Source organism: Cololabis saira, chromosome 21, assembly GCF_033807715.1.
Source record: "Cololabis saira isolate AMF1-May2022 chromosome 21, fColSai1.1, whole genome shotgun sequence".
Classification (NCBI taxonomy): Eukaryota; Metazoa; Chordata; class Actinopteri; order Beloniformes; family Belonidae; genus Cololabis; species Cololabis saira.
In genome coordinates, this window is record NC_084607.1 from 16121941 (window position 1) to 16146536 (window position 24596).

The 24596-nt window shown below is 42.2% G+C and overlaps 2 protein-coding genes across 2 annotated transcripts in view; one reads left to right on the top strand and one right to left on the bottom strand.

Annotated features, from left to right (window-relative positions):
- Window positions 1–953: 953 nt before the first annotated feature.
- Window positions 954–11914, top strand: tubg1 (tubulin, gamma 1). The gene is made up of 11 exons (XM_061712015.1): window positions 954–1109; window positions 1664–1776; window positions 4578–4745; window positions 4834–4902; window positions 6039–6118; window positions 6200–6326; window positions 8359–8445; window positions 8996–9145; window positions 9223–9375; window positions 10366–10527; window positions 10971–11914. Exons 1-11 carry the CDS (start codon window positions 1061–1063, stop codon window positions 11166–11168), a joined length of 1356 nt encoding a protein of 451 aa, XP_061567999.1. The 5' UTR covers window positions 954–1060; the 3' UTR covers window positions 11169–11914.
- Window positions 11915–14030: 2116 nt separating this feature from the next.
- plekhh3 (pleckstrin homology, MyTH4 and FERM domain containing H3) overlaps window positions 14031–24596 on the bottom strand; it is a 33369-nt gene continuing 22803 nt past the window's right edge. The window contains exons 5-13 of the mRNA XM_061711746.1: window positions 23205–23362; window positions 20962–21085; window positions 20124–20421; window positions 17956–18163; window positions 17621–17748; window positions 16858–16978; window positions 15936–16424; window positions 15664–15855; window positions 14031–14509 (exon numbers count right to left, since the gene is read on the bottom strand). Of these exons, the coding sequence (XP_061567730.1) occupies window positions 14348–14509; window positions 15664–15855; window positions 15936–16424; window positions 16858–16978; window positions 17621–17748; window positions 17956–18163; window positions 20124–20421; window positions 20962–21085; window positions 23205–23362 (1880 nt within the window). The 3' untranslated portion in view covers window positions 14031–14347. The remainder of the gene's footprint in view (window positions 14510–15663; window positions 15856–15935; window positions 16425–16857; window positions 16979–17620; window positions 17749–17955; window positions 18164–20123; window positions 20422–20961; window positions 21086–23204; window positions 23363–24596) is intronic.

Below are 24596 nucleotides of genomic sequence, written 5' to 3' on the forward strand. Positions count from 1 at the left end.
CCGGTATGTATAAAAAATATAAAAATCCAATGAAAAAAGAAATTAACAAATAAAACGTTTGTATGCACTATTTTAATTTTCTAATTATGATAGATTGATATATCAATATAAAATAGGATTTTATGGTATATTGCAATTGTTTCTTGAGTTAACGTGCCAGTAATGTGCAGTAGTTAATACTCTGTCCAATAACTCAGACCAAAACTGCATTTCATATATATAAGTGTAGGCCTAGGAGAAATCACATTCTGTTATACTTTATACTTGTATTGCTATTTATATATTTTTTTCCTCATGTCTATTTTTAAAAATAATTGAACAGATATAACATGTTAACATATGTGAATATGTTTTCCACTCATCTTTTAAAAACTATGAATAGCAGCAACCATAACAAAACAATAAAGCAGTTATGATACGGATTAAACTCTTTTGTTTTGATGGTATTTACCGGGAACTGCTCATTTGATGTTCTATAGACATATTTATATATAATGTACATGTGGATTTATATATGCACTTCTCCACAGTGACCACTGGAGGGCAGCAAAGCTAATGATTTGATAAACTATTTTTGTCTTATTACTATTTTGTATTTTGTCTTATCTATTTAATGATAATTCTCTATTTCCATGAACATCAAGGTAAAATAACGTAACTCAGATTCAGATTTTTATTAATCCCTTTGGGAGATTCCCTCGGGGGAAAACCAAACACTCCAAAAACCAAACACCAGATAAAAAGATAAATAAATAAAAATAAGGATACAAATAAAAGGTAAAAACAAAAATAAAAAGAATTATATGGCTAGAAAACTACCACGTCTTGTTGAGAAATACATAGTTAAAAGAAAAATCTCGTCACGTAAACGGGAATGGCGGTATATTTCTGTCTCTAAAAATATTAATTTGGCTTTGCGGCGCTTTGTGCTTCAGGCCGATAGGTGGCAGCACGCAGGAGCCGCGCTGTCGCTTAGCAACTGCAGAAGAAGAGTAGCAGGAAGCGGGAAGCGGGCTAACGGCTAACAGCCCGCTAAACACGGAGCATCTGCAGACTGAACATGCCGCGGGAGATTATAACGCTTCAGCTGGGACAATGTGGAAATCAAAGTATGTGAAAGACGTTTCAACGTCGCCAATTCGCTGCTCAAACTCAAAGCTGTGCTAAAATGAAATAAAATAATGGGATATTAATGGCAGTGATGACACACGGCTAATGGCATCTCCACAGAGATGGATCTGTAGTGACTTTACCTGTCAGTCTTCTCTGTGGGGGGTTTGATTAACCTAAAGTTATTATCGATTAATTCATATTAACTACTGTGGTGGCAAAAATTGTTGTTTAAAAATGAATGTCAGGACACCTCAGCTGTCTTTCTGAAGTTTTAATGAAAAGAGGAAAAATTACATTCAATTGAATGGAGGGTGGGTCACACAAATACCCTTCCGATGTTTTCCGCCCATGCTACCTTATAGTCTCAGTCAGGTTGAGAACAAAGACAAAACATACATATCACCCTGACAACCGTACTGTGTCAAAGGAGCATGAACTCTACAAGGAATGTTCACTTGAAATAGGATTTGTGAAAGCATTTATACTGTATGTTATACCAAAATTTCCCATTACACTACCTTTCTCCCTGTCGTTTCCGCCTGGTTTGCAGTTGGGTTCGAGTTCTGGAAGCAGCTGTGTGCCGAGCACGGCATCAGTCCCGAGGGCATCGTGGAGGAGTTTGCAACAGAAGGGACCGACAGAAAGGATGTGTTTTTCTATCAGGTAACAGCCACTAGTTTTCACCCACGGAGCAGTCTAAAACAAGCTGATGTGTTATGTTTAGTTTAATTTAGTTTATTTTTCACATAAAACATAACAGTAAAAAACAAAGGTCAAATGAAGCATTGTGCAGGAGAGGTGGAAGCCAAAAAAGGCTTATGAAAATGCCTCCCCTTTATAATACAAACATAAACAACAATAACAACAGCAAATGCAAAAACACAATATAGAAATAGATAATATAAGACAGAAAAAGACAATTTAACATGAAAAAGAAAAACACTACGGAATTCCTGAAAGATGGAAAAAAATGAAGAAAATGTAGGATAATTGCATGAAAAAAAGTACAATTTAAAAACTCCAGATGTGTTTCTGATCTTAACTAAAAAATGATTTTTTTAAGTGTTTTTTGAACAAAGCCAGTGATATTGATTTTAGTGATGTAGGTAAATTATTCCATAACGACGGTCCTCTGTATTTTAAAGTGCGTTGATTGTGTGAAGTTCTGCATAAAGGAAGGTGAAAGTCCTTTGAGTGTCATGTCTGATATGAATGGATGTCTGAGGAAAACTTAAAAAAATTCAAATTCATGTTTATACACAGTTATGATAAGAAAGAGCCAACGTTATGGTGTACAACAACTGCCAAGCTCTTTCTGGCTCCCCACATCCTGTCAGGTTACATTCAGAAATAAAGTTAGGGTTGTTGGAGCTGAGCAAGAAATGAAACAATTCAATTTATTTGGATAGCGTCAAATCATAACGCTTCACAACACGAAAAACAGAGATAAAAGTTATCAGATATAACGCATCATAAAATAATGTATAAAAATGTGATGCGTGCGTGCGTGCATACATGCGCACACACACGCACACACAGTTTTCTACATTTGACTCTTGAACACCACCACTGGTCACTAACTGCTAATGAGTGTCTGTCATGGTGGCCACTTACAATGTAAATAAAAACACTGTCTTTAGATGTCAATCCCCGTAACACAGAATAGCTAATCAAAACAAAGCCAAATCATTGGTCAGAACTCAGTTAGAAGCCAGTTCAGATGACTTCTCACGTGGATTGTTACAGTATTTTAAACACCTCGGCAGGTTCATGTTGGTGTAAATAAATAAAGCAGTGCCGTTGAAGGTTGTATACAACAGTTAACTTCTACCTTTCGCACACCTACAAAGTCATGATGTTGTCATGTTTGGGGCACATCTTTCCATCTTCAACCCATTTAACAAACCTAAGACAAATACTGGCCAGAGGAAGACAAAAAAACAAAACACTAAAACAACACTCATGGGCCGGCCACTTACAGAAGTTTAAACTGACTTGTAAATGTTGGCACATATTTTGAAACAGCTTGTACTTGTAAATAGATTTCAACAAACGCAATGCATTGTTATATAAATGGATAAATCTAATTGTTTTGTTTCTGTCGTGTTGTGATTTATGTTTAGAGTGAAATGGCTGTTGTGCCTTCTCAAATACTAATCCTATGATTAACCTCTGTAGTTTAGCTAATTGAAGCTTTGCCCAACTCTGTTATTACCTATAAAATTTCAAAGCGCCCAGATGTGCGTGACCCAGGGTATGGCCGTGAATGAAGTTGCATTACTGTATTTAAATGGTTCCATGAGTCTAAGTAGTTTAGAGGATTGACTAACACTGTATAGATACTGTTCCTGTTGTCACTCTCCCACAATTTGTGCATTTATTTTATTTTATCTTTACTTAATAAATAATTACTAATAAAGTTAGATAGTATGAAATCACATTTAAATCTATATTTATTTAGCTGTCTGGAATGGCCCTATAGATTATACACAGAATAAAAACACGAGGCCCTGGATCATTTGCCCCACTGTCTTGATCTGAGTCTTATTCTTCTCTCATTTAATTTTTTTCCTTTTATCATGCTCCATTTGGTTTTGCCCTTCTCTGCCTACTCTTCCATTTTCTTTCCCTCCATACATCCCTCATGTCCTTGATCCCGCTGGAAAAAAAGAATCACGGCCTTTTTAAAATTCCTTTGGTTTTTGGTTTGTGCTGCTGGCCAACCAATGCACTCTGATAATCAGTAGTTAAGATGTGAAAGGTTCAGATCAAAATCTGTGTTATGTTGAATTGTATGAGCATGTTTGGGGAAAAAGGTTACTATAACATTAGGCTAAAGAAAAAAAGAATGAATATGACATTCAAATTCAATAGTTTTTAATTGATCCCCAAAGGGAAACTAATTGTTGCACTCGTCATTACAGTAGACATTCACCTGATCACAGTCATCATATTCCTAATCTGATGGTCGAAGTTACAGGTTGTTTTTGTACACACTTACAGTAAATAAAGAGTTGCATTTGTTTTTGTCATTTAGATAAGGATCAGTGTGATAATGCTCCAGCACTTTATAAATCTAATCTAGTGTATATTGTGTTGAGTTTGATTCCAGATTAAATTTGGATTTATCAGATGATCGCTTTTAGATATTTTCCCCAAATTTTTCAGCTCTTGTCCAGACTTGACCTGCAGTGAGAAAAATACTATACAACGGTCCAAATCTCTTCATCAATACAAGATGTTGGTGAAAAATTAATGCAGCAGTCGAGAGAAATAAATGCTCACACACTCATTCATCTAATAATTTGTATCTCCTCATTTCCCCACTTCACTTTTCCCGGCCGGCATAGTACTTTTTTGCCACCAGGTGTCGCACTTCTCATGTAAACTGAAAGAACTCAGCTGAAACATCCAGGATGTGCAGGATCGCCATCTAATCCCTGGTTGTTGATCAAACTCCACAGGCTGATGACGAGCACTACATCCCTCGAGCAGTTCTTCTAGATCTGGAGCCCCGTGTGATCCACTCCATCCTCAACTCGCCTTACGCAAACCTGTACAACCCAGAGAACATCTACCTCTCTGAGCACGGCGGGGGTGCAGGGAACAACTGGGCCAGTGGATATTCACAGGTGATGCCCGGAAATAATGTCTTTTACATCATTTAAATAATAGCAGTTTAATACTTTGACTTCTGGGATTTTGTTTTTTCATCTTCAGGGCAAAAAAATTCAAGAAGACATCTTTGACATCATTGACCGAGAGGCGGATGGCAGCGACAGTCTGGAGGCAAGTTTAACATGTATCACATGCAGACTGCTCCTGGAGCAGCTGCCATTGAACCTCGAAAGAAACAGTAACACAGTTTACTGCTAACTTGACCTGTAGGGTAGGGGGGTATTTGTAGCTTATTTTATTAAGCTAAATATGTATAATAACTACATGTGTGTGTCCCAAAGTTGAGTGGTCGTTTTTTGATCTTTTTGTAATCATTTCTTGTCAGTTTGTGGTTCTTTTCTGTCTTTGATGAAGTTGTTTATCTCTTTGTGGTCATTTTTGAGTCTCTTTTGTTATTGTGTAACATTTTGTGCTTTATAGTGGAGTTTCTGGTATCGTTTTGTACCCATTTGAAGTCGTTTTGCATCACTCTGATAATTTTGTTAGTTTTTGGTTAATTTGTGCCTCATTTTATTTATTTTTTGTGATATTTTGCAATTGGGGCTCATCTTGAGCCCTGAAGGCTTGTCAAGTTATCCATTAGTTGCCGAATCATGACATGGATTACTGAATTTTACTCAAGGTTTTTTTTTTTTCCTGCTTAATTCAGTTTTTCAGGCAGATTGTTGTACTTCTGTTGTGGTGGCACGCATGTAGAAGTGAATGATTTGATGCAATTAACTTGTTAAAATGGTGCCAGAGCTTGTCATCTTGAGACCAGCGACGTTTTTTTTTCAGCCTCTTTTATTATTATTTTTTCTTTTGTAAACCTAATTCAGCTTGCAGCCTCCCATAAAATAACACACGCATTTCCTGTCAAAGCGCTACAATTTCTGCAACTCCTTCTTCCCAGTGTGACCCCACATTATTATTTAGTGCGTGCAGGCGAGTGCCTTGGATAGGAAGGTGGGCTGAGCTGTCATTGGCATGTGTACGTTGGCAGGGTGTGGCGTGGAGTGTGTCTGGTGATAATAGGCAGGCGAGTGTTGAAGGCAGGTATTACAGGGCTGGTTTAGGGGGGCGGTGAGGGAGCCCATGTGTGAGGTGGGGCTGCACTTACCATTTATATAACTGTTTAGGAAGCAAGGCATTTATTCACCCACACACTTTCAGCTTTCTGCACTGGTGGAGCACTGTAAGCTTTATACGCATGTGGCACATGCTGCAGCTTGAAAGCACAGCTAATAAGTAACCCTCTCTCTTCACAGGGATTTGTCCTGTGTCATTCAATCGCTGGCGGAACCGGCTCGGGGTTGGGATCATACCTGCTGGAGAAACTCAACGACAGGTTCACAAACGCATGCAACTTGTTCATTTCAACCTAGTGTGCTGCGGTGCATGTAAATAATGCATATTTCCTGTTCTTTAGGTACCCAAAGAAACTGGTACAGACATACTCTGTTTTCCCAAACCAGGATGAGATGAGTGACGTGGTCGTTCAGCCGTACAACTCACTGCTCACGCTGAAGAGGCTTACGCAGAACGCAGACTGCGTGGTGAGCAGTAGCTCTTAAGTCTGTGTTGATTAATCCCATTGGACTAAAACAAGAAAAAAAGTTTAGCAGAAAGAGAAGTCAATCTTACTGCCAAGGGAAAAGTGGTGTGATATCACTGTTCAGTTGGATTGGCCTTGTGTGTTCAGACTTAAAAGGCGAGGATCTTCACAGTCAAAGTCCTTGCCAGTAAATGTCAGACCTTGTTAAGACATCAAAAACACATTAAAAATGATTAAGACACCCATGCCTTTGCCCAGTAGGAGTTCTGTAAATACCGTGCTTTTTGTTTTTTAGTTTTTTCTTTTACAGAAACCAGTGCTGGCACATGTAGCCAAAAATGTCATTTGATTTTACTTCTGGGGTAGAAATGTGATCCAACGACCAAATTTTTTTTAATGTGCCATTCATGTGAAGCACAGACATTTGGATAGGACTGTTGTTTATTTAAAGAAAATCTCATCCCCAACTAAGATTGTCACATTGCTCGTTCTTAATAGAAACTACCACTAGACTGCACTATTAACTTTAATTACATTGTTCCTTCACCATCAAATTCCAAAATTTGATGTCAGGCAATTTGACTTCCCTGTTATTCAGTTGTTTAATGTAAGGCAACAATATAGCAGCGGGTTCTAAAGATTTCCTCGCACATCTTGTCATGTCTTGTCCATTTTCAAAGATACACGCTTCTTTCATTCTTAACTGGTCCTTTGTAAAAAATCAGCTTTTCAGGCGTCACCATTGCTTGTGTAGGAAAGGAACAGTCTCAGTTAATTAATAAACTAACTGCAGTGGCAGCATTGAGGCCTCGGGGCTCTTTATACACCAAACTGATGTGAATAACAAAGCGACAAAAGGACCCTTGCTGTGTTTCCTCACGTCACTAGCATCTGGGGAGAATATAGAGCCCTTGAACATACCACAAAGGCGGCATCCAGCTGACAACGAAGACAGTGTGTGTCTGGGCAGGGCGTAACATAACTCTGCACTGCTGAGGAGAGCATGTTACGTATACAAAAAGATGAGAACGTGTAAACAAAGCCGTCTTAGTTTATAGTCAGGTAATCAACGTTTCACTTTTTCTTAGTGTCGCAGACATGCTTTTAATGTGTTCGTATAAAATGTATGGATTGTTTTGTACTCATGGTTTGTTAAGCATTTGAGCTTTATGCATGGAGAAATAGTTGTTTGTCACTTTCTTTAGACTGAACGGCCAGTTAAAGAGATGGACAGAGTTTCTGCAGCCCCTTTCACACAGCCAGTTCGAGGCGGGAACGTTGCGCCTTTAAGCCGCCTCGCTGTTCTGTGTGAAAGTCACGGAGGCGGAATGGGGGGGCCAAGTGGCCCCACCAATAAGCCGGCAGCGGAGGTAGTCACAGAGCCGTCACAGAGACGAAACGGGGTCTGTGTGAATGTCACAGCCGGCATGCCGCTGACATGACGGTCGGACTGACGCTGTCGTCACGCCTCTGATTGCGGAACGCCGGCATGCTGTGTGAATTTACAGACGGGAGCGGCGTTATGCCGGCGTTGTATGGTTCTGTGTGAACCAACAAAGGCGGCGTATTGGCAGGACTTCTTTACACCAATATTGCGGAATCTCTGTGTGAAAGGGGCTTGCATGTGGAATCGGCTTGAAACAGAGAAATGTAAACTGGGTCAGGCGTACCAAACTACAACAGAGACAGATTCTGCCAACATTCCCAACTGTCAGTTGTCAGCTTGGTGTATTACGGCTATTAAAAATGTAACTTATTAAATCTCACCTTCCTCTTACATAAGGGCTCATGTTGATTGAATTAGGCGAGATTTAATACAATCTTCCCTAAGAATTGGTCCCCCTGTTGTGACTGTACAATGTGGCTTTTATAGTTGGCTGGTCTAACAACAGCACACTGTGTGGCTTCATTAGAGGTTCCCTGACTGCGTCATCACTGTGATACCCTCCCCCCGTTTCCTCGAAAGAGCATCAATGTATTGACCTGCTCCTGTGGTCATTTGTCTAATAATTGCACTGTGTGCGGTGAATCAGGTGGTGCTGGATAACACGGCTCTAAATCGCATCGCCACGGACAGGCTGCACATCCAGAACCCTTCGTTCTCCCAGATCAATCAGCTGGTGAGTTTTTCAATTTCACAATTTCTTTTTTTTTTTTTTTTTTTGGCTTTTAAGTCCGTTGGTTTTAGTTTTATACTTTGCAATCCACCTGGCTGTTAGTTGAACACGGACAACTGTTCAGACACAATGTGAGACGCATGACATTCCCAAACTAGTTTGGCGAGTTAGTTGCACGTCAGACTGTATTACAGCTTTACTAGAAATAAGTTTCACATGGCTGCACTTTCCAGATGGCCAGATAGTTTATTTGAGGGGAGCCACACTAATAAACTTTGAATCAAAACTGGTTGCATTTATTTGTCTCCCCCCCCCCCCACCCCCCCACTAAGTTTTTGGCTGATTCACTTCTATGTGCTGCATATTTTATATTTAAGAACGTAAAAAAAGCACCATATTTTTGTGTTTATGTAACAAACAATTGAGCAAGAATAATGAGACGCCTCAACCAACTGCAGGGTTCTCATAAATACTTTATATTAGGTTTGTCAGTAATAGATCTGTTTTAAATTGTGTGGTTTTACTTGATAGTTTATTTTGAAATCTTCTGCAGGTTTCCACAATCATGTCTGCAAGCACAACCACCCTGCGCTACCCAGGGTACATGAACAATGACCTTATAGGCCTGATTGCTTCACTCATCCCCACACCCCGCCTCCACTTCCTCATGACAGGATACACACCACTCACTACTGACCAGTCGGTAAGTTGATTTAGAAATACGATATTAAATCACCCCGTGATGTCGGGAGTGAATTGCATCATCTTGCTGTGTCTCAGGTTGCTAGCGTGAGGAAAACCACAGTGCTGGATGTGATGAGGCGGCTTCTGCAGCCGAAGAATGTGATGGTGTCCACGGGTCGAGAGAGGCAGCCCAGCCACTGCTACATCGCCATCCTCAACATCATCCAAGGAGAGGTTGACCCCACACAGGTATGAGTGTCCACTTATTTGCCTTTTTGGAGTCGCAAATGCCTTGTGAGTGTTTTCAAATATATTTGGACTAGGGATGGGTGATATTTTACCGTTCACGATAAACCGTCGATAAAATTCCCCACGGTAAGAATTTGCCATCTCACGGTAAAAACGATAAATTGAGGAAATGAGAGAGAAAGAAAGAAAGAAAGAAAGAAACGACTATCGTTATTGGGATAAATGCCAGAAAGAAAGAAAGAAAGAAAGAAAGAAAGAAAGAAAGAAAGAAAGAAAGAAAGAAAGAAAGAAAGAAAGAAAGAAAGAAAGAAAGAAAGAAAGAAAGAAAGAAAGAAAGAAAGAAAGAAAGAAAGAAAGAAAGAAAGAAAGAAAGAAAGAAAGAAAGAAACGACTATCGTTATTGGGATAAAAGAAAGAAAGAAAGAAAGAAAGAAAGAAAGAAAGAAAGAAAGAAAAACGACTATCGTTATTGGGATAAATGCCAAAAAGAAAGAAGGAAAGAAAGAAAGAAAGAAAGGACTATCGTTATTGGGATAAATGCCAGAAAGAAAGAAGGAAAGAAAGAAAGAAAGAAAGGACTATCGTTATTGGGATAAATGCCAGAAAGAAAGAAAGAAAGAAAGAAAGAAAGAAAGAAAGAAAGAAAGGACTATCGTTATTGGGATAAATGCCAGAAAGAAAGAAGGAAAGAAAGAAAGAAAGAAAGGACTATCGTTATTGGGATAAATGCCAGAAAGAAAGAAGGAAAGAAAGAAAGGACTATCGTTATTGGGATAAATGCCAGAAGGAAAGAAAGAAAGAAAGAAAGGACTATCGTTATTGGGATAAATGCCAGAAAGAAATAAGGAAAGAAAGAAAGAAAGATTCCCGTTGATGACACTTTTTGTATTGGTATTTTTTTTATCGTTATTGGGATAAATGCCAGAAATTATCGTAATACATTTTTTTGTCCATACCGCCCATCCCTAATTTGGACTGATTGTTCTAAAGGTACATAAAAGTCTCCAAAGGATACGAGAGCGCAAACTAGCCAACTTCATTCCCTGGGGTCCTGCCAGCATCCAGGTGGCTCTGTCCAGGAAGTCTCCGTACCTGCCCTCTGCTCACAGAGTCAGCGGCCTGATGATGGCCAACCACACAAGTATCTCCAATGTGAGTCTTCATCATAAAGTTAAATCCCACCAGCTTGTTCATTTCATTCCCCTCTGGTGTCTAGTTATGGAGAGACCTTAATCTGACTTGTTGGAGGATTTGTTTTTTTCCAAAGGCTAAAGTTGCAGGGGAATTCCAGAAAAATATAGGTTTTGAATTGCCAAATGAAGCACTTCCTCAAACTTTCCCTCCCTTTTGCTGCTTTAAAACAAAGTTGGACTCATGTGATGTCATCACATCATTTAATCTGTAAAATGTTTGTGAAAGCCCCTTACAAGACCTAAAATTTACTGCTTCAGATCTTGAATTGAAGTGAAGTTTCTGTTTCATTTCTTTGGAGGTGACGAAACAAAACAGATTTTTAAGGAATTCATCATAAGAACCCGAAACTTGCCCTGTTCCTCTGACGGTTACAGTCTTCCTCTTCTCTCGCTGTCCCACAGCTGTTTGAGCGGACGTGCAAGCAGTATGACAAACTGCGTAAGCGCGAGGCCTTCCTGGAGCAGTTCCGCAAGGAGGACATTTTCAAGGACAACTTTGACGAGCTGGACAACTCTCGCGAAGTCGTCCAGCAGCTGGTGGATGAGTACAGCGCAGCAACTCGGCCGGACTACATTTCCTGGGGCACGCAAGAACAGTGAGCACACTCTGTTGCATCTCTGCTCCAGCCCAGTCAACATACATGCTCCGTCTACCCCATCTTGGCTCTCCGCAATATGTTTCCAACATGTCTCACGGTAGACCTTTGTCTGTCTAGCTGATATAATGAAAATTATTTATGGGCTTGTAGTCGCATGTTATGATGGTGTTTTGTCTTAAAAACAAGAGACTGGGGGATGAATATAAACACCAGTTTTCATCATACTAACCAAAGTGTTTAATCCTCGACCGTATCATATCCTGAAGATTGTTACACTGATACGGATCTCTCACCTGATTGTTCAGATAAGTGAAGGTAAGATTACATCTTTACAGAAAGCAACTTCATCTGTTGTCTGTAAATATCAGCACCTATATTCTCCGACACTGAACCCTTTGTTGCCTATTTTACTTTTCAGAAATATTAAACGACCCTTTGCCTTGTTTTCTCTATTTTTATACAGAGTAGTAGTTTTGGGCAGTTTAAGTTCCAGTTGGACTTTGCATAAATGGTGTTATTGTAGTTTAAACAGCAGGTTCTTTACATTTCCACAGCTTTTGTCCTTGATTGCATAGATGGATGCAGTGTAAAGATATTAAACTAGTTTGAACACTATTCTCTTTGCTTGTACATATACTTAAAGAATAGATAATTCCCTGCAATCCTCGGTATTGTTGAAGTGAAAATATTGTTCCTTGATGCTTTGCTTGTTGGACCTGTTAAGAAGAATAAACATTTTCTATCACACTTTGTTTCTTTTTAAATGACCCTCCTCAGTCAAGGAGCCCGTACAACATGGAGAAACTAGCAGACTTCAGCGGTGCGTTAACCTGCTGCAGAGATCTCTCCTGCTGTAATTTAAAAGTTAGACAGTTAGACCCACCAAAAGGCTCAAAAGAAATTCAGTATAAGTCAGATCTTATTTAAGCACCCCTTTTCAGCATCACATAAATCAGACATCCTACTGTGTAAACTGACATATTACGACATCTGACTAGCAGGGAAAGAATCATGGAGTTTCATTGTCATAACTGTTGAAAGAAATGTCTTTAACTCAGAACTGAAAACCATGAGAAACATTTGTTTCATGATGCAGCCTGAACACTTCGCAAATCTGGACACAAAACAATTTCTGCAACTGAAACATGTCGGGGATGAGGCCAAACACAAAATGGTAAAATGGTGCTTGTTTATTAATTACATACAGTATTTATAGGATTTATTGCACTTTCAAGTTAGTTTAAAAACAATAGTGCAATTGACTATACACATTACATAAAAAAGGTACCATGCAGCATACAAATAAGCTTAATACAAAGCAAAGATATCTGCATTTTTTTTTTGTTTTGTTTTTGTACTTAATATATTTTTTAAATACATGTAAGCTTGGAGCTGCCTGCAGCTGCAGTAGAAAAAGCTGAAGACCTACTTCTGAGCAGGGTACAGGGGTGACTGTGCAACGACTTGTCAAGGCCTTCCATGGTGAGAAAGAAAATGTTCTGAGGCTAGTTATTGCAAGGTTTGTGTCTAAGTCATATTCCTACATTACTACAAAAAAAAAGTCGTACAACAGGATGTCGTATTTAAGTTTGAAGATGAATAATGGTTGAATACAACTTTGGGGAATCTGCGTTTTGGATAATTTGTTGTAAAAGCTTATTTAAAAAGAAAACAAAATCTTTGGTCCATGCTTAAACCCATAACTTGGTGAAACTTTGGCTTCACAAGAATACTCAAATAGTGAACACAAAGAGCTAAACGGGAGTTACACGCAAGGTGCTTTAAGGAGCAGAACCAAAAGAACATGGCTCCGATCGCTTAAATAATAACTAAAGAAGTTTGGGTCTGCAATTAAGACATAAAAAGGACATTAAAAAAAAAGATGTTTGCATAAATGCTACAAACGTGTATATGGCCTGATTAGAAGATGGGGCTCTGCATGGTGAATATGAAGTCAGTTTCTAGATTATCTTCCTCGCTGACAAGGGGGGGGCGTGCTTGGTGGAAGTTCCTCCATAATATATTGTTTATGTACGCAACGTGTGACAATTATAAAGAAGCACCTGTTATATTCTGCAGAACAGAGCTGCATTAGGATAGTAACTGACTTAAGCAAAATTATAGACAGTCAAGTGTTATCCAAGTTTCATGTCCCGGACTAAAGCCAAGACAAGCAGCTTTGTTCTTCCAACAAAGGGGAAGAAAAAAAGAAAAAAAAAAAGAGAGCATGTGGTGAAATCGTCTCCAAAAACCTTTGATTTCTCTTAGAACACAATTAAACCAGATTCTGAATGTGTCATCACGGAAATGTTTTTTTTTTTATGATCAGACCGATACATATACCAACGGTTAAGAGGCCGTGCGGCTGCGGCAGCCCGAGTGACTTAGCTGCAGAGTTCAACATCTGTTTCCAGTTCCAAGTTCACATGGCTCGCTGCATCAACAGTTCCAGGTAATGCAAGCCCAGCTGGGACCTTATGAAAACTGACTGTCTGATGAGCATGTCAGCGTAAGGGCATTCGAGAGAGGGGCGAGTGTATTTGTGGCTGAGAAACAGAGCAGTAAAGACAGGGGAGGGTGTGTGTGTGTGTGTGTGTGTGTGTGTGTGTGTGTGTGTGAGAGAGAGAGAGAGACTGAACGTTCTCAACAGTACTCCAGCAGTGCACGAGGGACGACTGCCTTCTAGGAAAGGCAAAGCCAATATGGCACACCTCGAGAGGGAAGGAGGGGAAAGGGTAATGTTTTCACTCTAAGCTACAGCTTTATGAGGGAGTGCCACAGCTTATCGTTGCTGTAAGTCATTTCTGATGCTTTCCTCTCCCTGATGTAAAAAAGGCTTGCACCGACATCTCACATTGTTGGGGGTGGGGGAGTTGTCGCCATGTCAGGTGGAGGTGACACCTCGTTACGTACAGCACTGGTTTCTGGGCTCACTTGCAAAAGCTGAACCCCCCCCTTGCATTCCCATCCCCTCCCTAATCTCCTCCCATTATACGACCGGCTCCTTCAGCTGGAAAGCTGGACGAAGGTTTATTTTCATGGATGGGAAGTGAAAACAGTCCTTTCTTTGTTTTGGCTGCTGCACCATCCCCAGCGGAGGAGGTGGAGGGTCCTGAGGATTGGGACTGGGCCCCATAGGCGGGGGGGGGAAGTTAGGGGGTCGGGGGGTGTGAGATCCTCTCAAACGGGGTGTGAAGGTAGCTCCAGGAGTGTGGGCGTGGCCAGGTGATGGAAGCCAACTCCCGTGCTGTCTTTTATGGTGATGTCCGGATTTTCTCCTTTGCCTCGGTGGCGATGGATGGCACTGAAATATGCGTTCATCAGCTGCATGATCTCAGTCAGCTGTGGTGCAGAGAAAGAGAGAGACAGAGGGGTCAGACTGGTAGCATTCTCTGGGTTTGGCATCGTCACAAGAAGTCGGACGCAGATGATGTCATCCAGCTGCTTGAAAAACCTCCAGGAGAAGCAGAGAATGATGTTTTATAGAGGACATACAGTACACACCCGTTCATCAGAACAACACAGGCATATATTCACGTGTGAAGATTTTATCACTGACAGAATTTGTTCAGCAGCTTTTGTAGAAAACAATGTGGACACGAAAGTGGAGGATTTGGTCTGCGTCTCCATTTTTCTGACCTTGATGGACATAATCATGCATCCACCGAAAGCTGCTTTAACAGTTACTATACACTTTCTCACTGAGACTAGAATAAGTGGCCCTAGCTAGTCTTGTAACGCTAGCTTAAACATGATAGCCCCGAGTGAAACAGTCACCTGCTCTCCAGCTTTAACAATAAATCCTTGAATCAGCAGCCAATATTATATTCATCTTTTAAGCCTTACAATAACCACTCCCTGTAAATCTGCTCCTTTTCGGTGCCCAGTTGCTCAAAATCCTTCATATTAATGTCAGAGCAAATGCGAGGGTCTTGGATTCATAAAAGCAGAAGTCTCTCTGAGCTGCACTTCAATTCGCCTGCGCGTCCAATAAATAAAAGCCACTTTTGTGCCCCGTGAGAGATAACAGAGGGATTTTTTGTTCCGTGTGGGAAGATGCAAGGAAATCAGCCCAATGAAAGGCAAGATTTGTTCTCAACAGGGGGAAGAAAAAAAATATCTATTTGGAAGAACATCCATGTTTCTGAGAAATGTTTAGCCTAATATTTTAATCTAACCACGGCAATAAAACTCACCCCCATGCCATTTAATACCAGGAAGTTAAACTTGTGGTGGTTAACGGTGGTTGGGGAGAGGAGGCAGAGGCAGGTTGTGTGCACTCCATTTAGACCAAATTAATGAGTGTTTTTTTTAACGCCAGCCAAAGAGGTTGAGGGAGGGAGGGGGGGGTGCATAAGCAGACAACTAGTGTCTTTCTCCGTGGCTGCAGAACTCTGCCTGGCGATAAGGCTCCTTGGTTCTGTGCAGATTATGTCTGAGAAAGTGTCACCCCCCCTCCTTTCCACCCTGTATGTCTGAGACGTGAAGCATTATACCTTGGTGGTTTCAAACAGCAGATCTCGATCCCCAGCTGTGATCTTGAAGGTGTTGCTGTCAAACACCCCGTAGGAGCAGATCTGACCGTAAGGTAAGGACTCCAGCGCCTCCGATTCACCCTGCTTGTACAGAGACACGGATGTAGCAGCAACACCCAGCCACAGCTTCTGGGAAAAATTCCCCGTTGAACTCTGGAGGCAGAGGAGAGAGGAGATCGCCTGTTAGAGCCGACCACTTTACTTCCGAAGCCACATGCCACACAACTACTCACGGTATAAAAGTCCACTTCATAAAGAGTACATCCGAAGCCCGACCACTGGCGTGCAATTGTGAGGTACGCCGCCATACTGTCCCTACGGCTGTAGCCCGTCAGATCCTTCCAGCGCTCCAAGATGGTTGCCATGACAGCCGCCGACTCCTCCTTCAGCCGGCTCCGCAGGCGCATGTCCTGCTCCACCTTTTGCTTGTGCACCGCCGTGGCCGTGTGGCTCCACAGGGTCCCCGACAGGAGCCCCGTGGGGAAGCGCTGCATCGCGGGACAGCCCTGGCCCGCCACCTGACAAGGGGGCATCGCTTGCGGGGCCGAAAGGGACATCAGGACTCGCGCTTCGAGCATGCAGCCTGGGAAGAGCTCGTCCAGAGGCGGGCAGGGGGCGTGCGTGCTGAAATCACCCATCAGGCACTGAAGCCTCAGGGCAGCTAACGTCTGCAGGTCCTCCTCGCAGGCGGGCAGCTGGCCGCGCACCACCATCTCATGGCACTGCGGTGACAAAAGGCCGAATCCAGGACATGGAGACAGAGCAAAAAGAAAGCAAAGCTTGTCAGTAATAACATCAGCCCTGTCATCAATCCTTTCCACCCCACCCTGCTTTATTTTGTCTCATAACTCTTTTATTGGAGTCTTCGGGAAAAATGCTATAATGAAGCCTGTCCTGGATGCCTTTACTGCACTCCAGCCAGTGCTCTTAGTCATGACTTTTATGCAAAGCATTTTATTACAATCACAGTGAGTTAGAACACTGGCTGTGACTGCAGATTGTTCTGGAAAAACATAAATAATCCAGTTATATAGGAGGGATGAATCACTGCGGGGCAATAAATAATATCTCAATACCAGCATTTTAATGTTAACGCCTAACGACTTTGTCAGGAGAGAATATTGTCCACTGCAGGCTTGTGTTCTGCTTCATTACCTGTTCAAAGAGGAATAAATACTCTATGCTGTCCACCGATATGCCGTCAGCGTCTAGCAGACAGTAGAGCTTGAAGCACAGTTTCCACTGGGACTTAGACTCCGACTCTTTGGTGGTGAGGCTGGATAAAGGGGGAGAATGGGTCAAAAAAAAAAAAAAAGAGAAAGTATTACACAAAAGGGTCCAATCCAAAAACCTTAAACTTCCCGTTAAAACGTTACGAGACACCGCTTCTCTAAAGTGCAATATTGTTGTTTAGTAACCTGGCAGTTTCACGTTTACCTCATCGCCCCAGAGCAGAGGGGGATAAGGGAAAGAAAAAACAAACAGAGATACATTTTTAACCTGACTGGATGTCTTATTGTTTAATTTTTTTCCCTTGTCCAAATAAATGACATCAGCTTCACCTTGTTATCTAGCAGCTGGCCGGTTTTACTGACAGACGTGGTGACACAAGCCCAGTTTCCCAGCACGGCGTCGTGTTTGGCCAACGAGACCAGACAAGGTCACCACGTATCAAACAGCCGGGATAACATTCAGGGTGAAAGTGGGACCGAACGGCCTGAATGCACATTGTGCCGCCGCTCTGTCAGTACTCCCCCTAACAAGTGACAAATAGTTCAGATTTCTGGAACTCTTTAGGATGTTTTAAAAGCATTCCTGAATAGATTGGTCTTATTGTGTTGGACTTCCTTAAATTGTCCTCTCTACTTCACAGGGAAGAGTGCGTATCATTTTGTTCTCTTTTTTTTTTTTTCCAAACCTGGTCAGGATGTCAGCAATCAGAGCGCTCCCCGTGACCGGCTGCTCCCACAGTGCATTCTGCTCGTACAGTGCAAACGTGTTTTTGCTGTCCTGTAGGCCCAGCTTCTCTTGGATCCTTCGAACCACCTGATGAGAGAGGGGAGGGAGGAGGGGGGGGGGTTATTAGACCTCAGGCACAAACTCAATTCTGTGATTGGCGAGGCTTTGCGGTGCCACGAGTGTGTACGAAATAAGTAGCATGACATTTTGAAGAGAAACACGTGAGATAAACTGAAATACTGAGAAAAGTTGAATTGCAAAAAAAAAAAAAAAAAAAGGAAAATGTTCCCAAACCTCATTGGCAGTGGTGTGTGAGCTGATGTAGAGCTGGCAGGACCCGGGGCCAGGATAGTGCACAGTGCACAGCATCTCCTGCCGGTTCATCAGCATCTGGATCTCCTCCCAGGATGGCACGCACTCCCGACACTTGGTCTTCTCCAAAGCCTCGCTGATGAATGACGCATAGTTATCCATCTCAGACTCTGGGCTCTGGCTCTGGATTCTGTAAGAAACGGAGTGTGAAAGAGTGACATTAGCAAGTGTGTGTGTGTGTGTGTTTGTGCAATAAATATGTCATTAAAACTTCCAGTTTAAAAAAAAAAAAAAAAAAAAGAGGATTTGTTAATGCTTCTGATGTGAAAAGAGACTCTGAATCTGTGAAATGCTGCCGTGATTATGAACTTTGTGTCATCCTTTTGATTTAACTCTGTATTTTATTTTTTCTGGCAACGCTAGGAAGTCAATGAGGTGAGGAATGACAAAATGTTCTCACTGTAGCTGTTAAAAACATAAAAAAGACTGAGCATCCCTCTATCCTTAGAGGAGAAGGAAAATGGCAAAGAAAATATGTTTGACTTTGTGTAGCACATTGAGCGGGAAAAGGTGCTTCCGCTGCCGTGAACCGGGGTGACCCTGCTGCTTCTTCCAGGTGGAGCGTGTGCGTGCGGTTCATTTGAAGAAAAAAAGAACCCTTTACTGAGCATAAAAGGTGTGAAATGCAGCCTGCGTGAGTTATGAGCGCACCCGCTGTGTAAACACAGAGGGACAAACAGGAAGGAAGCAATCATACTGAAATGTTTGTGACTTAAAATAAATAAAAAAACATGTACAACAGAAAGAGGCAAAGCGAGTCTATAACGGACACAAAGAAGCACACATATTCAGTCCAGTGTCTTGCCGTCTCATAACTATATGGCCACAGGGAAGGATTTGTCCTGCTGAAACATAATCAGGAATGTTCCACTGACTCTCTGATCCTTCCTTTACTCTCCTCTGTTTGCCCCTTTCTGCCGTTTCCTGCTCTCTTGCCCCCCTCCATCTCTGCTTTCTTTCTTCTGGCCTATTTTCTCTGACAGCAGACATTCCCCTGGGGGTTTCTCAGGACACTGGGGGACTGAAGGAGGACTGTTTTTGGGCCCGCTGCCCGGCCTCAGTCTTAGCTCTGCCCAGCTGCAGCCTTAACGCTGATCCACTGAGAGAGAGAGTTCGTGAGAGCGACAGCGAGACATATCAAAACACCGAGCCAGCGAGTTCCACAGTATTATTATGAATTGCCATTGCATGCAACTGTTCCATTAGCTGGAGGGCGATTCCCAGTACAGAAATATAGATAGAAAATTGTAGTGGGTTTGATGGCATGGTGTTAGACAGAGAAGCTAGAGCAGGCGCGTCGTGCTGCTAACAACTCAGATTAGTTTGCTTGACAGAGGGGCTAATTCAGACCTGCAAATCCAGGCCTCCAACACAGGATCTGTCTAGGGGAGCATGTCAACAACGCAAAGGCATATCATGCTACTATATCTAAACTGGTGGTTAGCAATGCTGGCGCCTCCTTTTTGTCCAACGTCTAGACTCCCACGCCATCCCTGCTGCCACTCGCCACTGCTGGCTCGCCTCGGTTACCAATCTAAACCTGTTCACCATCGCAGGTTCTCGCTCCATCATCATCATTATCATCATCATTATCAAGTGGCTCCCGGTCTCACATTTTATCCATTTCAACTTGGCTCAAACTCATGTAAAAATGACTTTAAAAACAATTTGAATGATTAAACGACAGCTACAATCCGTAGATGCCGTAGAGTTTTCCACCTGTCCTGCACAAGCCAAGTTTCCCAGGAGAACAAATCAGAACCAGAGAAAAACAAGAAAAATTCCATGCTATCCTTTTTAATCATAAGTAGGGGATGATGACAACAGCTTTCTTCAGTCAGGAAGATTTATTTGTTCTAAATTTAACATGAAAGAAAAAGAAACTGACCTGAATACTGCACACATAATTTATTGGAAAACTTAAAAACAGGGCAAGGCTTCAAATTTAAAAATAGCGCTCGGGTCTGCTTCTCAAGCACACTATTGGGATTAGACGTGTTTAAATAAGAAAATTCTTACACAGGGTTACATCTGAGCAAACCAAAGTGTTTCAGTCTCATACTGTGTCGAAGCTCTTGTGTGTATCTCACCTCTTCAGGTGGAATCGCAGGTATTTGAGCACAGTGGGCCCCGGTAGAAAGGTGCAGCTCATGCAGGTGAGAAGCTGCCAGTAGCGCAGATGCGCAGCAGTGTATGGTGAAGGCGTGTAGCTGGTCTGCTTGACGAGCTGGCAGTAGACCTCGTCGCGGAGGGGCCGCAGGTCCAGGCAGGTCTGTAGCACGCCCTGGATGATGGGAACCGGCTCCCGCGCCGACTCCAGCTGCTGCAGGCAGTTGAAGAGCTTCACGGCCTCCTCGCGCACCGAGCCGTAGCCTTTCCCACTGTGGTCTGGACAGAGGCGCAGAGGGACAGCAGGTTATACCTTGATTCGTTTGTCCCTCCCCCTACCTTGTCACCTTTATTGTTGTAGAAGTTAAAAAATGGGAGCATTTTAACATTTAAGCATTAATAGATAGATAGATAGTTCTTTATTGTCATTATGACTTATGTACAACGAAATTAAAAGTGCTCTCCAGTCAGCGGCGCATCATATATAAAACAAAATGGAATAACTGAAAATAATCCAATAAAATGTAATTTAAAATATAAACAAATAAAATAAATATATATATCTCTAGACACATTCACCCTTCCACATCAACACACGGACCCCACAAGAACCTTCATCAGCATGCAATGAGTTGCATATAAGGAATTTGTTCAAAAGCAGTTATTGCTTGAATTAATAGGGTTACTGCAAGTAAAACGGATTTAAAAAAGGAATTCTGCTCAGAACTAACTCAAAGAATTGAAGAAGACAAAAAAAAACAGATTCCTCATTGTATATTTGTAACAGTAACTTCATATTTAGCTGCTATGAGTACTTACACGTGTGTTCCAGGCTGCCGTAAGGGAAGGGCAGCAGAGGAGCGTACAGGGGGCCCTGGGTGTACTTCAGGATGGGGTTGTGCTGGTAGATGTGCTCCACTACCTCCGGATTGAACTTGTTCTCCTGTGTGCAGAAGTCAGGGGAAGATGATGCTGGGAACGTCAAAGAACTGTGTGAAACTACACTTCATTATCCTTCATTGTGGCTGAAACCAAACTGAGAAAAGTCGGCAAGTGTGTGTCTGGGGTGACCCAGATCCATTTGACCAGTGTCACAATTCAGCTCTGGCAACTTTCAAAGCAGCAGGAAGGTCAAGCGATGACCCAGCGAACCACAGCAGCACAACTGACATGTTATATTTTATCCGCTGGTGTCAATGAGTTTACTGTGCGTGCGTTTCTGTCTTTCACTGCCCATGTGGATAGATGCCTTCCAGTCGTACAGATGGCTTCCATGCGACTACCCTCCAGCACCTGTTGCTCATTAGTAACGTTGCCACAGCTCCGGCTCTCTCCTGACTCTGCAACTCTTCCAATCCCGCCACCCTCTCTCAAAGGCTAAAAGGCGAGCCAGCTCTCCCCGCCCCTCCTAAGGGGGACAAAGTTGACGCATTCTCCAAAGCGTTTGCTGCATCCTGGTGAAAGAACTGACGGTTCAAACGCTGGGAATGAGATGCTGCACCGCGGATAGCATCCGAGGTGATATTCAAACAGGACAGATCCATAACCTTTTCCTTTAAGCCTACTTTGCCGTGTGCAGTACGAGTTTCAGTCCTGCCAAAAAGCTAAATGAGATGCAACTTGCATGTCTGCAAGGCAAATACGAAAGTTCTGCCAGTCGTGGGCCAACTCCGCTTGGCATAAAGTTTGGAAACATCCAGCAATCACAAAGGTCAGAAGTGCTGGATATATTATACTGTTTTGTTAAGGTTTTGTGCCATAGTCGCTTAATGGACATGGTAAAAACAGTTCATTACAAAAAGACTGAAATGATTAACATGCTGGTGGAATAAATACGTTTTATAGGCAGTAGGTGGTTACCGTAGAGCACACAGTCAAGCTTGCCATTTCTTCTTTCCCTCTTGTGAACAACTAAGTGGGTTAGTTATAACTTGATCATCTAAACAGACATCCCTGGCATCCGTTTCAGAAAGCACAGACACTTAAAAAAAAAAAAAAAAACTTGGCAAGTGGTCGGCTGAATCATCTATCACGGCAAACTGTGAAACCCACAAGCTCACTACCTGACGCATGGCAAGATTTCCTGGTGTTTTTGTGAATCTCTCACAGCCTCGGAAGGATAATGCAGCTTTTTATTTAAATCTGAGTGGTTCTCAAGTGTTTTCTTTTCGGTCGGTTTGGCTGCAAGATCCCTTTTGCTGTTTGTGCTCCAATCCTTGTCATATTTCTTTTTTTTTTTTCCAAAGTTTTAATATAGCAATAAATCTAAAATAAAGACACTGACAGTTCTTCAGATCCTCTCCAATTTCCTTTCTGTCCCCTGAAGATTTCCTTGCTTTGCAGCACGCACAGTTGAGGGAAAATGGTTTGCTTATATTAAAAAAAAAAAAAAAGAAAAAGAAGCCTTTATTTAAAAGGTTGAGGAGAGAGAAAAACTGAAAGTTTAAAAAGCAGGCCTCCTCTGATCGTCTAAAATGTAAACTTGGCCCCCACTGGCTGAGGCAGGCAGGGGAGATGGAGGCGAGCAGATTAACCACTTTCTTTGAGATTACACACGCGTTTGGGGGATTACTGACGCAGGAGGCCCGGCAGAGGACTGCTTATCAGGTCCTGCTGCTTCTGGCCTTGCCCTCTTCCACCTCGTCTGCCAAGAACTGCCCCTCTCTTCACCCCAGGGGTGAACTGATGCAAGACAAGTGGTGCATCTGTCTGCTCAATGACATTCCAGCACACTCTGTAAAACATGGCTGTATTTTTAGACCAGGGGTTGCTAGATAAACGCTCTCTACGTGCTGGCAGGTTATTTTCTGAGCAGTAAAAACTGCAAATACCTTTATTTTATTATTTTTTTAAAAAATGAACCGATGGAAGAAGATGGGGTAAATCAAACGGGAAAAGTAACAAGAGTAAACTTTGGACACTCGGGCCAGAGTTACCATGTGGTTTCCATGAAAACAGAGTCAGGTGAATAAAGCCGCGTGTAGCTCGATGGCTGTTCGTGTTTAGCGGTGCTCATCGCAGGTTTTTTGGCAGCAACTGTGCGTACATGCAAGTGTGCTCACCTCAATGTCTCGGATCAGGAGCTGCGTTGGCGTTTCCACGGGGGATTTGGTATCAATGATTTTCTGGATGGCACATGCCCAGTGCACAGCTTCGTTGAAATGCTTGGTGTAGAGCCTGTAGCAGTGTTTCCGTCCATAGACTGTAATGCTCCAGTAGCCTGGGGGAAATACAGAAATAAAAGAAATAAAAATCCGACTGAAGTGACTGGAATTAGTAATCCAAAGAGCTCCGGTGTAAATTAAGAAAATAAGAAAGTAAGCTCTTTATAAAAAAGTCAGCCAAGACTCCCTCTCCCCGACTTCCTTTCTCAGTTTCATTGAGGTTCAAAGGTCACCTCGAGAGGAACCTCAGGCCACACCAAATCCAAACAAGAACAGTATTTTGCAGATGTGTTAGGACACAGCCCCACTGAGACTATTCATGGACAACATGCAATAAAAGTGAAAGAAAGGCATGCTTCCTCCTTGTGCAGAGGAAGTGTTAGACATACCTCTGGCAGCCTGGCTTGATTTACAGCCTTCTGGCTGCTATGTGACTCGGCACCACCATTTTCTGTATGTTCTTGGTGAAGTACAAAGGTTTTATTATTATGTTATAACCTACAGATATTATAACCTGTACGTATTTCCATTGTTCAGATTGAATCAGTTAAGTGGCTTTAAATGAACTCTAATGCCACAAATAGAGCCCTGATAGAAAACTAATATTTCTTGGTAACAACCAGAAAATACACAGAGGAAGTAAAGATTTCATGCGGCTCATATGTGACAAATTTCTCGGTGGCTTAAGGGAACACAAAGTTATTCAGTAATGAAAATGGCCAGTGGAGCTTGTGACAAAGCCACTGCTGAAAGCACGCTTCTGTCCAGAAAAGTCCCCAAGTTTATTAAGTTAGCGAGAACTATGTTTGGGTTTCGATTTATACAATGTTTTAAGCCTTTTCAGTAGTCAGCGGAACATAAATGGCTCCATTGACAGACGTGTCTGAGAAAGGACTTAACCAAAAAGGATAACTCATCCCTGTGTCTTTTCCTCACGCAGCAAAGACTTGTTCCTCCTAAATCTTCAACTCTTTTGTTTCATTCATCCAAAAAAACAAACAAAGGAGGAAAGACAGATGCCTTATTACTCAGATTAGAGGTTTCAACCCAAACCTTGAGCCGCATTTGTAGGCCAAACACAGCTGGGACATCCCAAACTTACTCAGAACTGTAGTAAATACGGGAAGGAAAAGTGGACGAGAGGACATCACTTACCTATCAAAGGCCTGGAGCTATTTCCAGGGATTTTTTGTGTCAATGATCACCAGATCTCAGTGGAAATTACCTCACATGTGACTGGGGATTACGGCAGAAAAATATACTTCTCCACTTTAAACCATTTGCATTGAA

Bases quoted from the DNA above. Each gene is read 5' to 3' on its own strand.
- tubg1 (XM_061712015.1), top strand. From the start codon at position 1,061: ATGCCGCGGGAGATTATAACGCTTCAGCTGGGACAATGTGGAAATCAA. The intron at 6,327-8,358 runs GTGAGCAGTAGC...GCGGTGAATCAG, and splicing joins CGCAGAACGCAGACTGCGTG to GTGGTGCTGGATAACACGGC. The intron at 10,528-10,970 runs GTGAGTCTTCAT...GCTGTCCCACAG, and splicing joins ACCACACAAGTATCTCCAAT to CTGTTTGAGCGGACGTGCAA.